Source organism: Diabrotica virgifera, chromosome 2 (genome assembly GCF_917563875.1).
Source record: "Diabrotica virgifera virgifera chromosome 2, PGI_DIABVI_V3a".
Taxonomy (NCBI): Eukaryota; Metazoa; Arthropoda; class Insecta; order Coleoptera; family Chrysomelidae; genus Diabrotica; species Diabrotica virgifera.
The window spans coordinates 253363424-253376175 of NC_065444.1; the positions used below are offsets into that span (position 1 = coordinate 253363424).

General features: G+C 32.4%; 1 protein-coding gene across 2 annotated transcripts in view; it reads left to right on the plus strand.

Moving 5' to 3' along the window:
* Positions 1 to 1506: 1506 nt before the first annotated feature.
* The window catches only part of LOC126880540 (uncharacterized), a 106164-nt gene continuing 94918 nt past the window's right edge, over positions 1507 to 12752 (plus strand). Inside the window, exon 1 of one of the 2 annotated variants that reach the window (XM_050644465.1) lies at positions 1507 to 1673. In XM_050644465.1, coding sequence (XP_050500422.1) covers positions 1578 to 1673 — 96 coding nt within the window. In that variant the 5' untranslated portion in view covers positions 1507 to 1577. Of the gene's footprint in view, positions 1674 to 6453; positions 6755 to 12752 lie in introns of those variants that run through there. The other variant, XM_050644467.1, reaches the window with a different exon arrangement.

The window sequence follows — 12752 nt, forward strand, 5'->3', positions numbered from 1 at the left end:
TATGAACAAATGAAAAACATACACTTTAAAGGAATGAAAGTGGGTGTTCCCTTGATATATCAGAAAAAAAAGTAAAACCGGACTTGTGTCGAGTTTGCGAAGTTTAACCTCCGTTGCCTACACTAATATACTAATCAAAGACACAAAAATAAAATTTGTATAGTAAATAATAGAAAGTGATGATGACGAGGTCGTTGCTGTTGTGGAAACTCTTTTATTACTGTCCAAAAATCATAACCATAGTACATAATATTTGGTTGCAAACGAATTAATATCTCTTAATGTGATACAGTACTTAGAGCATCATGTTGCTGGTAGTAATCCATTGGCATCCAATCTAGGCCAAATTCTTTTGCAAATTTTAATATGTAGTTGGAACATACATCTTAACCAGTGTTTGGCATTGTGGCTATTTAGCAAGGACAGGGAGTTCACTGATGATGGACTGATAAGTCCGAAAACGTTCTGAACGTAATCGTTTTGGATTTTTAAAATTTTTTTGAATTTTTATTAAATGTACCAACTACACCAGGGAGTTTTACTTCACGTTAAATTTTATTGAATTAAATAATCATCTTGCTAAATTTCAATAATTTCATAGAATGAGTATTCAAACATTTACATTGTTTTATTGTGGGTCCTGGTTTAACAAAATGATATTTTCTTGTTATTATCTATTCGAGTACCACTCCAGGTTATAATTGTATGTACAACTTTTCGTTCTGCTCCACCACAGAAACCAATGCAATATTAAATTCTTGGTCGGCATTTATTTTACGCACGTAATTAATTATTCAAAACAATGAAACTGATATAGAAAAATAGAACATGTCCTATTTCATGAAACACGTTTCAAGAAGATAAAAATGTTTCATGGGCATGAATCCCACTCGTCTCGTAGATATGCGGACGTCTATTTGTTTAGCAGTGTTTTATTTCCATGAAACGTGTTTTACGTTTCATGTTTCTTTGGTGTGCGCCTTCGGAAGATAAAAATGTTTTACACACATGAATCACACTCGTTTCATTGGTATGCGGACTTTTATTTGTTTAGCATGGTTTTATTTTCATAAAACGTGTTTCACGTTTTATGTTTCCTGTTTTACGTTTCATGTTTCTTTGATGTGGCCTGCCTTAGATAACGAATGTACTTATTTGGTACGTTTGCATTTTAAATGTTTAAACGATTTATATGCATTATTATAGATACTTTTTTTGAACAGACTTGTATCAAAATTCAAACTGTACAGTTTCCGAAATATTAATAGATGCTATGTCAATTAATTTTCACGATTTTCCATCAGCCAAGACGCAATTTGACTGTTCTCATATTTTTATAAGAAAAGAACTAATGCATAAGATATATTTTTTAAAATAGTCGTAGAAAAAGTAAATGTAAAATCCCTTAACTCGACGACCATGCTAGAGACTATCATAATATGTGGGTGGAAGGGATTATCCAAACAGGATATTTATATGGCTTCAAACAAATGCGATAAGGTAAAATCGTTGCATCGCTTCAAATTTCTTTACATATTTATCCGCGAAACTGTAACATTATCATATACTTGGAAAAAATGGCTCCGAGCAAAAGTTCCAAAATAATCGGACGCCTTCAAAGCATCCCTATTCTTTATACGAGGGGAACTCACTATGAAGTCGGATTTAATGTGGTAAGTTTGTGCATATTGTACAACTGTTATTTTCAGTAGTAATTACACGAGAGCTCTAAAATTATCAATTTGTATCCCGAGTGACACTTTGACAGTTTTAATTTCACGACTCGATAGGGTGTGAAATTATGTCAAAGTGTCACGAGGGCAAGACAAATCGATAGTTTTTAAGAGCTCTAGAGTAATTCGTTAAGATTATTTCATGGATAAAACTGTCTTTTGAAATCATTTTAACTAATATTTTATTGATATCTTCACCTGAGTATTTGCTAAACCTGTTTCTTGGTGTTCTCTTGTATGACAAGTTGTATAAAACATTAATTGTCATTAATGTCACTGAATGTATTTTTGCGTAGTAACTAAGGGCATCTGACGTAATATACGTGACGACGGGATATTATCAAAAATTATCAGTTTAATTTTTACTTCTGTAGCTTTCTATTGGTCAGAATCTGCTATGAATGAAATAATCAAAAATAATAATAATGCATAGAGATTCTGACCAATAGAAAACTACAGAAATAAAAATTACAGCGATTATTTCATTCATAGGAGATTCTGACCAATTGAAAGCTACAGAAATCTGAATTAAATCGATAATTTTTGATAATCTCCCGTCGTTAAGTATATTACGTCAGATGCCCTTCGTTGCTACGAAAAAATACATTCAGTGACATTAATGACAATTAATGTTTTAAAAATTATAAAAGTGATGACTTTCAATCGTCAAATATTTATAAAAACTGTGTGTTTAATGGTACTTACATAAAGAAATTACAATAAAATTTTGGTTTTGAACAGTTTTATTCATGAAATAACCGCAACAAATTGCACTCGACCTCTGAAATTAATATAGAATTTTTGCTCTCGTGACACTTTGACAAATTAAAACTGTCAAAGTGTCACTCGGGAAAAATTCAATAATTTCAGAGCTCTTGTGCAATTACTACTGATAATTTTTGATAATTTCCCGTCGTTACGTAATACGTCAGATGCCCTTCGTTGCTGCGAAAAAATGAACACTCAGTGACATTAATGACAATGAATGTTTTACAACTTGTCAAATAGAACACTATGAACAGGTTTAGCAAATATTCAGGCGAAGATACCAATAAAATATTAGTTAAAATGCTTTAAAAACCGTTTTATTTATGAAATAATCTTACCGAATTACATTCGAACTCTTAAAAATTATCGATTTGTTTTGCCCTCGTGATACTTTGACATAATTTCACTCCCCCTCGGGTCGTGAAATTAAAACTGTCAAAGTGTCACTCGAGATACAAATCGATAATTTTAGAGCTGTCGTGTAATTACTACTGATAATTTTTTTAATAAAGAATGATGTGGTATAAAGAAAAAAATCATTCATTAACGCATTGAGGTCATGTGTTTTCAAATTATTATTCTAGTAATTAGATTAAAATTAGATTTTTAGGCGAGCGGTAGCAACTCCTAAAATTACGTTATAGCGACCACGAAAATCAACTTTAAGATGAATGACCAATTTTGGTGATTCTTTATATTTTCGATACCGCTGAATCTGAATATGAAGTTTATTTTTATCTAGACTTGGTGGTACATGTTAAAAAATAAAATTTTATGCAAAAATGCAAAAAAAAATCATTTTTAATGATTTTTCGACTTTACCTCGCTGTATCTTTGGTCGCTGTAAATATTTCCTTTTGAAAATTGTACTGTGACATCTTTGAAGTATTTAAATAGCAATGTGCTTTATTCAAACTGTTTAAACAAATTAAAAGAGGAGTTGTTAATTTTGAAACATTCTGTCGTCAGATTTCGTTAGTTTCATGTTTACTTAAAAAAGGTGAGTGACAAACTTTTTAGTTTATAATTTTCACCAACACAGGAATAAAATATAATTCATGAAGAAGTTTTTTGGAAAATTTCAAGTCAAAGTATGCAATAAGAAAAAAGTTATGTGACTTTATAGACGAGTGGCACTCTTAAAATACCGCTTTTTTCTCAAGATACTGACCACGGTGTGGTGAATGGCTAATTTTCGTCTAACCTAAGGTTTTAATGGTGCTGAAAACGAAAATAAGGTTTTTTTAATCATCATTTTCATTTATAACTCTTGCATTTTTAATTTGACGAAGAAAAGTTATTCTTCATAAAAAGCTTTTCATGGTCTAAGATTTATGATGCAACCATCACATATAAAATTTTATTAATTTTATACGAGGTATATAAAAAATATGAATTTTGAGTAAAGTATCTTTATAGTTCACAACATTTAAATTAAAATGATATACATAATTGCACATTGAAACATAATTTTTAATTCTAAACAACTTTTTGTAATAGTAATTTTCCATATAATGAATTTAAATACTAAATTCACAAAGTTTTCGTTATGATAATGCTCGCATTTTGAGCTTATTAGATATATTTTGGACCATATTAAACAAAAAGCCACACCTCGATAAAAGGTGCCTTATCGAAAAAATACTAAGAGGGAAAAAATTTTTAAAAACATTGTGTTTAACTAATGGTACCACAATAATAATTTAATTGGAACGTACACAAAAGGTTTTAGGGGTTTAAAGGGACAAAACCCCATAAAATTTTTATGGGGTGTACAAATTTCACTGTTGTTCTTTTTAAGATGTTCCTATCATAAGAATACCACATGTCCATTTTCAATAAAAATCTCTAAGCGTTTTCGATATATGAAAAAAAATCGATTTTCATTTTGTAACTTCAAACAGTGGCGTGCTGGCCATATAAATGAATCGGTGCAATCACCGAGAGGCCGCGGCCGCTTGAGGCCGGTCAAATAGGTTTTTTTCAGAAAAAATTTAGATGTAACAAAAAAAAATATTTTTTTAATTTCAAAAACATTCAAATTAATTTTTTTTTTAAATTGTAAAATACAGTTTAAGTAAACGAATAAGACTCTACTTATATACATAAATTCTTGCTACAGATAATAGTTATTTTCATACATACAAGTATATTTATGGATTTCCAACTTCCTTCAAACATCTAATATGACATGTACTCTGCAGAATAAAAAAATGGAGAAACGCACATTTTTGACCGAATTATTGGAAGTATCGAAAAACGATTTGATCAAGACAAATCGTTTTATGATATATAAGCACTCTACATCCTAGAAATTTTGATTCAATAAAAAATTGTATACCTTTAACGGTATTTAGATCATTTTATGATCTTATAGATATATAATATCTATAAGAATACGAATAAGAACAAATATAGAATAAAATATCTTGATAATAGAAGGTAAAGTGAGGATGGGAGGCCGCTTTTCTATAAAATCACCGGGCCGCTTGAAAAGTTCCAGCACGCCACTGACTTCAAAGGGCTATAACTTTTTTTGTGTGTACTATTGTATATAGGTAAGTCAGGTTCAATCAACCTATTTTTTACCCCAGAATCTGTGGTATAATTTATGACCAATTTTTTCGGGACACCCTGTATAATAAAGTATAGCTAGATTACTCTTGGTCTTATAGAAAATTAAAAAAAAAGATTTTGTTTATTTTTTCTAAGGGTACATTTTTGTTAAGTAAAGTTTTTACCAACTTTTGCGGTCAAAATATAATAAAAAATTCCCACCCCCGAGATGGTAAAAGCGCCTTTCGGCATCATATAGATTTTGATGCTTGGACTATCTACTACTTATTCTCAAATTTTCAAGCAAATAGATCCATTCTGTAAAAATTTGCGAGGTTTTGTCCTATTTTTAAGCTTCATTACTTGGACTAAGTATGATATAACGCCATAGGGGGTTATTTTGAAAAATAACGTCCAAGGGCATTAAATTTAAATAACTAGTTAAATACTGTCAAGTTGACAAATAATAACCTAAGTAAAACTATGGTTACCACAGTTACGTTACGACTATTGCTAGTAAATGTACTTATTTGAAAACTAATTAATTCAAAATTCATTCAAAGTTTTTGCATATAAAGAATAATTATTTAGTCGGACATATAACGTTGAAGGCACCACGGGTATTATAACGTATATATCTCAAGCGATATTATCCTTATAATACCCTTGGTACCTTAATAACTACCCTACCCTGGTACCCTTTTTACCTTCATAACTATTATGTTGATCTGTTGATTTTAACTTGTAGATGAAAATTCTAAAATTCAGGCATTGTTCACTTAAATCAACTCAACTTTTTTATTCTGCCCATATAGAACCTAAAACAATAGTACCTAATTGTGAAATAGTAGTTACTACAGACTGTCAGAAAACACTGTATTTTTGTTCATTCTCCTGCAGCTATTTTTACGCTCCTGTAGCAGTTTTTTACTCTCCTGTAAAATTTTGAATTTCGATTTTTTACGGATTTTTCAATCTTAGTTCCTCAATTAATTCGAGGCTAGACATAATAGAAACATTGTAAGTTGCAAAAAGTTTGTGTTTAACAACATATTTATATGCCATACATATTTATATATGTCATACAGTACAAGGACTGCTTGAACCTTGAAAACCAGTCTTCAAACAATCTCCTTCGATAAAAAATAAATAAAAACGCAATTGCAATAAGTAAATCAATTTTTATTTAAAAATAAAAATCTACTCACAAAAGAGGTTATACACTCCGTATTACCCAATTAGTTATGTATCTTATCAATTATATTATTATTATATCATATATTATTAACTCCGTATCTTTGTAAGAAATCAAAAGATCTATTTTTAAAACAGTAGGTATCAACAATACAAACAAAAGTAGGGATTTAATTGATACTGTCTTCCAAGTATATATGAATTACTTATAGTCGACCAGTGTTATTAAAATATACCACATGTACAAGGTCGTTCAAAATGTGCTTGGTTTACCGTAAAGGACCAGTGTATTTTTCAATTCTGGAAAAACTGTAGTAAATAAAACACATATAAGTAGGCTGGAGGCGTAGAAAAACAGTCACAGTCGATAGCGCGTGTATTTGGCGGTCAAGTGTCAAGTGCGAGATTTTTCAAAAATGCCCGTAACTGAAAGCATCGGCAGACGTCAGGATATACCTATTCTGTATACAAGAGGGACTCATTACGAAGTAGGATTTAATATTGTGAGTATTTCCATCATCACTTAGCCTATATTTGTCCACAAAGCTGTGCGGTACTTCTTTTCAATATGATACAAGTCTTCGAAATGCCGCCCCTTAATATTATTGAAACTTAACTTTTATTTTTATTAAATGAACTTTTAATAAAATTTTTAATAAAACTTTTATTTTAAAAACAAAACATACTTTAAATTAAATGAAATATGTATAAACATTAAATAACATTTACAAAAATTACAATTTTTCCCTTCTGACTTTAATTTTGGCAAACTCGTGAATCAGATTTGTGTAATCTAAAGTAGCAGCTAGTGATGACTCTATTAAAATGAGTGCTAAATTTTTTAGTTTTGTTTGTCTTATGGAGCTTCGTAAATAGTTTTTAATAATTTTTAATTTTGAAAAACTTCTTTCCCCACTAGCTACCGAGACAGGTGTTAATAACAGTCTTAGTGGTACAACTATATTTGGGTATAAAGAAATTGGGCTATTTTGGCACAAACAGTTCAAAATCTCAAAACCTTAAAAAAAGGTTTCATGGAATATGGTATCATTTGAGATATATCACGCAATTCTTCTAGAAGATCATTTGACTCTATATCCGATTCTTATTCTTTTTCTATTGAAAGTATTGAATGAAGATTCATACAATATTTTCCCGTCTATTTTCCCCCATTAAAAATATCGTATAAAAATTTAAAATTTTTATTAGGTTTGTTCTAGCATCAGTTTCAAACGGTTTGAAACCATCAGCGAATAGTGGAGCAGCGCGAGTAGAGGGGATAGCACTGGTGACTGTATTATGTTCTCTCACTGACCAACTGTTTGCTGACGGTTTCTGACTAGTTTGACTGTTTGCTAGAACAAACCTATTATGAGTTTCTAGAAACGAAAATCGGCCAATCAAGAAATTAATGGTCATGTCTAAAATATAGATAAAATATTTATTTTAAATATATTTTATCTTCCTCTGTTAAGAACTCATTCACAGATTTTTCGTAATCAAATTGGCGATTTTTTCTCCTGACTCGAATTTCAGTTTCAGCTGGAAATTCGAAACTCATAACAAGATCTTCTGCAATTTTATTAGCAATAATTTTCGTTTGGTCTTAGCCAGATTGTCTGTAACTTTTCATTTTTTCTATAGTTTCTGACAAAATTTTTACACAATCTGACAAATTTATAGTTTACATCAGTGATACTCAACCTGCGGCCCTCTAGCCTTTTTTATGCGGCCCGAAGGCTAACTAAAGGGTCCCTGTAGTCCTGTTCCATAGTGTGCCGATGTGTTTGAAGTGTGTTTGTGCGTGAGGCAGACAATTTAATAACTTAAATTTTAAATTATATTGACATTTTTAAGAACTCTGATTTAAAAGCAAGATATTATTAACTTTTAATAATAAATTATTAAAGTTAATGAACATTTTAAAAATAATCAATAATTATTTACTACATTGCAACGACCCATTTAGTAATCACAAGAAAAATTCAGGTTCAGATTAACAAAAAAAAAATTTAAATTAATTGTGAGCTTGAAACAACAGCCTCTATGTTAAAATTTTCAAAATTCGTCTCCACAGTTGAAAAGAGCACAAAAAACTAAGTTTAATTGCATTAATTTTAAAATTATATCGAAATTTTTGTTTTGAAAGTTAAAGTTCTTAAAAATTTCGACATAATTTCAAAATTAAAGTCATTGAATTGTATGCGCAAAAAAATGGAAGCTCCATTAAAGCTCTTTCCAAATGTGCAAACGGGGTTTGAAAATTTCAATATACAGGATGTTGTTTCAAGGTCACAATGGATTTATAATTTTGTTTAATCCGAATCTGGATTTTTCTTCTGATTATTAGTTGGGTGGTTTGGGTTTTAAATGTTACATATGTGTACCAAATATCAAAAAATATACAAGTTGGTTATAAATTTATGGGTCCAGAAAGAAATGGTCAAAATCGATAAAACACCCTCTAACTCGGTTATAAAGTCGGTGGAGCAATAAATTTAGTATGTCTAGAACTGCCTCATTCACCATTCAAGTATTTTCGTTTCCCAATATATACCCTGTATACCGTATATCCTGTATACTACTTCATCTTGATTGCGGCCCGCAAGCTGTGGCAATAGCTACTATGTGGCCCAGGAAAGAAAAAGGTTGAGTATCGCTGGTTTACATGTTACAACATCTTCGAGACTGAGTTTATATGAAATACAATACCATGCCAAAGAACTACACTGTATATAAATTTATAATTTTTAATTTTTTGCTAATACTCGTGCTTTGACTTTAGTTTCTGGATCTCTGTTGATATCTTCTATTGTTTCGAATAAGGCGTCATATATTTCACAAAATTGAAATCTTAAAGATTTTGATGCATCTATTCAACTTGACCATCTAGTAGCACTCAACGGTTTTATAGTTAGTTGTGAAACATGTTTTTTCAGACGCTTTGTATATAGAACCAGAAAAAATGTGTACAGTTCTTGCATAATACAAAAAAAGGTTGTTGTTTCTGTGGAAGAAGGCGCTGCGTCATTTATGACTAATTTTAAAGAGTGGCATGCGCAGGGCATGTAAAGCGCCTTCGGATATTTTTCAAGTAGGTATTCTATTTTCCACAGCCTTTCTTATTCCTTTCATATCGGTCACATTTTCATAGCCTTGTCCTCTAAGCCATTTTAACTCAAGACTTAACTTTTAACAATTTGTCAAAATGAGTCCTGTTAAACCTTCACTGGTTGAGTCACTAGCTTTAAAAAAACCAATAAAATATTCTTCGATATTATATTTATTCTGATAAGAATAAAAAGCGACAGCTGTTATCGTCAATGTGAGCTGTTCAATAAGGCTTAGGTACGTCTGGAGTACCCATTAAACTTATCAATTCATCTTGCCTACTGTTGCTTAAATAAGTTACAAACCATGTATCTTAAGACTCTCGTTGAACTATCTTGATATGTTCTTCCCATACTAGATCATTACTTCCATTATTAACAATGAGGCCAAAAGTCTAATTATTTTCAAAACTTGTCTCCCTTGTTAAATTATCCATTATTATATTAGATTTTACTGATTATGCCGCCCCCTTGTGATTCTGCCTGATGCGGCTGCCTCACCGCATCATAGCACGGCACGGCCCTGTTTGTCCACTGCTAAATGTAGACCTCCCATAAAATTGTCTACCTATCTCTGTCTTGAGGTTCTTGCATTCAATTTGTGATGATACGCTTTATATCATCCGTCCATCTAGTCGGTTGTCCTCTGCTTCGATATGTCTCTTGTCTTGGTCGCCATTCCCGAATCCTTCTGGACCATCTGTGATCCGTCAATCTGGTAACATGTCCAGCCTAAGCATATTTAGCCATGGCTCTTCTTTTAACTGCATCCGTAACTCCGGTTATTCTTATTTCTATGTTTGGTACTTTATCTCTGATGGTAATAGGTAACTAATATTGATCTTTCCATAGCGTGTTGTGTAACTATTATTTTATTTATTGTTCCTTTTGTCAGAGTTAGTATTTCCGCACCATATGTAAGAACCGGTAAAGCACATTGGTCAAAAATTTATATTTTTAGGAATTTCAAGCTTACTGTGTATATAGGTATACAGGCTATACGCTCCCGGGGAAGCTTAAGCTGTTTTCACTTGAAGACCCTTTTCGTGTGGAAGATCAGTCCATTCTGGGTTTGGTTTTACCATTTTCTGGTGTGACCTCGCTGTTTCCATTACTTTTTTTCATTTTTCTCTCTCTTTGATTGTCCTTCCTATATTTCTAGTTTCAATACTCCTTAAGCCTTCTTCCATTTATTGTTTCCATCCCAGTTTAGGCCTGCCTCTAGTTCTTCTAGCGTTCTTCTTCTTAAGGTGCCGAGACCGCTCGCGATCGTTGGTTCTTATGTTGCCCAGCATATTAACAATCACTGTCTTATTTATAGCCGTACGAAATAGTTCAGTGCTAGTTTTCCCAAACCATTGGCGTAGGTTTTTAAGCCAAGAAGTTGTACGGCGGCCCACATTTCTTTTTCCCATTATTTCACCTTGCATGACAAGGTGAAGTATGTCATATTTTTCTGGGTGACGCATTATATGACCAAAGTATTCCAATTTGAGCCTTTTAACCGTGTTCACTACTTTGCAACTTTTATTCAGATGTTGCAAAACCCTTTCGTTTGTGACTCTTTCTACCCAACTGATCTTCAGAATACGGCGGTAGGCCCACATTTCAAATGCTTAGAGGTTTTTTAAAAGCGATTCTGTCAGGGTCCATGCTTTAACCCCGTAAAGTAGTATTGGGAATATATAACACCGAACTATTCTTATGCGAAGTTCCAAATTTAGATCATGACTGCACAGGACATAAGCGTAACCAGGATGATCCTAAGGGGGGGTTACAACTACTTGAAAGGGTTGGGTTACAACTACTTGAAAGGGGGGGGTTACAACTACTGGAAGGTCTCTGACGGGTATGGTGTTAAGCGTATAGAGCTCAAAGTAGATCCCAATGGGGGGGTTATAACCCCCAAAACCCCCCCTGGTTACGCCTATGGCACAGGATTTTCTTAAATTTCATAAAACTTGTTCTTGCTTTGGCAATTCTACTTTTTATTTATGTACTAGTATTCCAGCTTTCATTACTATGAGTACCCAGATATACAAAATTACTTACTCGTTCAATTGAGTCATTACCGATTGTTACGTTATAGTTATTATTATTTACGGCTACTTTTTTACTAATAACCATAAACTTTGTTTTTCTTGCGTTGAGTTTGAGTTCATATATCGCACAGAACGCCACCATTCGGTTCAATAACGCTTGAAGATGTTCAATTGATCATGTCACTAACAAGGTGTCATCTGCGTATCTGATATTGTTCATAAGCATACCATTAATGAGTATAGGTATGCCCTCTTTTGCGTTATCCAACACTTCATTTAAGATTGTTTCAGCGTAAAGATTAAACAACATTGGTGACAATATACAGCCTTGTCGAACTCCACGCTTGATTGTTACTTTTTCAGAGCACTGATTTCCAACCCTAACACATGCAGCCTGACACCAATACAAATTTGCGATTATTGTAATGTCCCTACCGTCCAGACCGATAGTCTTAAGAATATGTAGCATTTTTTCATCGCGAACTTTATCATAGGCCTTTTCAAAATCAATCGCGCACATGAAAACGTCATGATTTACATCTCTGCATCTTTGAATTAAAACTTGGGTTGCGAACAGTGCATCACGCGTTCCAAGGCCACAGCGAAAACCGAATTGAGTATTTGAGATTCTTTCCTCAATTTTTCTATAATATATTCTTTGATGAATTATTCTGAGAAAAGTTTTCAATACATGACTCATTAGGCTGATGGTGTGATAGTCGCTGCATTTTGTGGCTCTGTGTTTTTTGGTAGTACAACAAATGATGATTTAAGCCAAACTTTTTAGGAATTTTTTCGATTTCGTAGATTAAGTTGAATAATTTCGTAAGTATCTTAATGCCCTCGGTACCTAAAAGCTTTAATGTTTCTACTTAAATTCCATCTGGTCCGATCGCCTTGCCATTTTTTGCGTTCTTTATAGCGTATTGCACTTCTTCCTTAGTTATTGCAGGACCGCTTATGTCATTTAGCGTTTCTAGTTCGCATCTTTCATCATCGAATAATTCCTTTATATGTATATTCAGTCGATCGTATTAGTTGACCTTCGATATCGATTATAATTTTTCCGTTTTTATCTTCGATTAGTGGAGGTTTTGAGCCTTGAAATGAAACTTCGCCTGATGAGATGTTACGTACTTTCTGTGCTGTTCTACGGAATGGAGTCATGGACGCTGAAAAAGATTGATACTAAAAAATTAGAGGCATTTGAACTGTGGATGTATCGCAGAATCTTGAGAATATCATGGACGGAGAGAGTCACAAACGTGACTCTAAAAATATCATGAAATGAATAAAGAAAAGGAAGTCATATTTACGATCAAAAAACGAAAACTGCAATACTTATGACA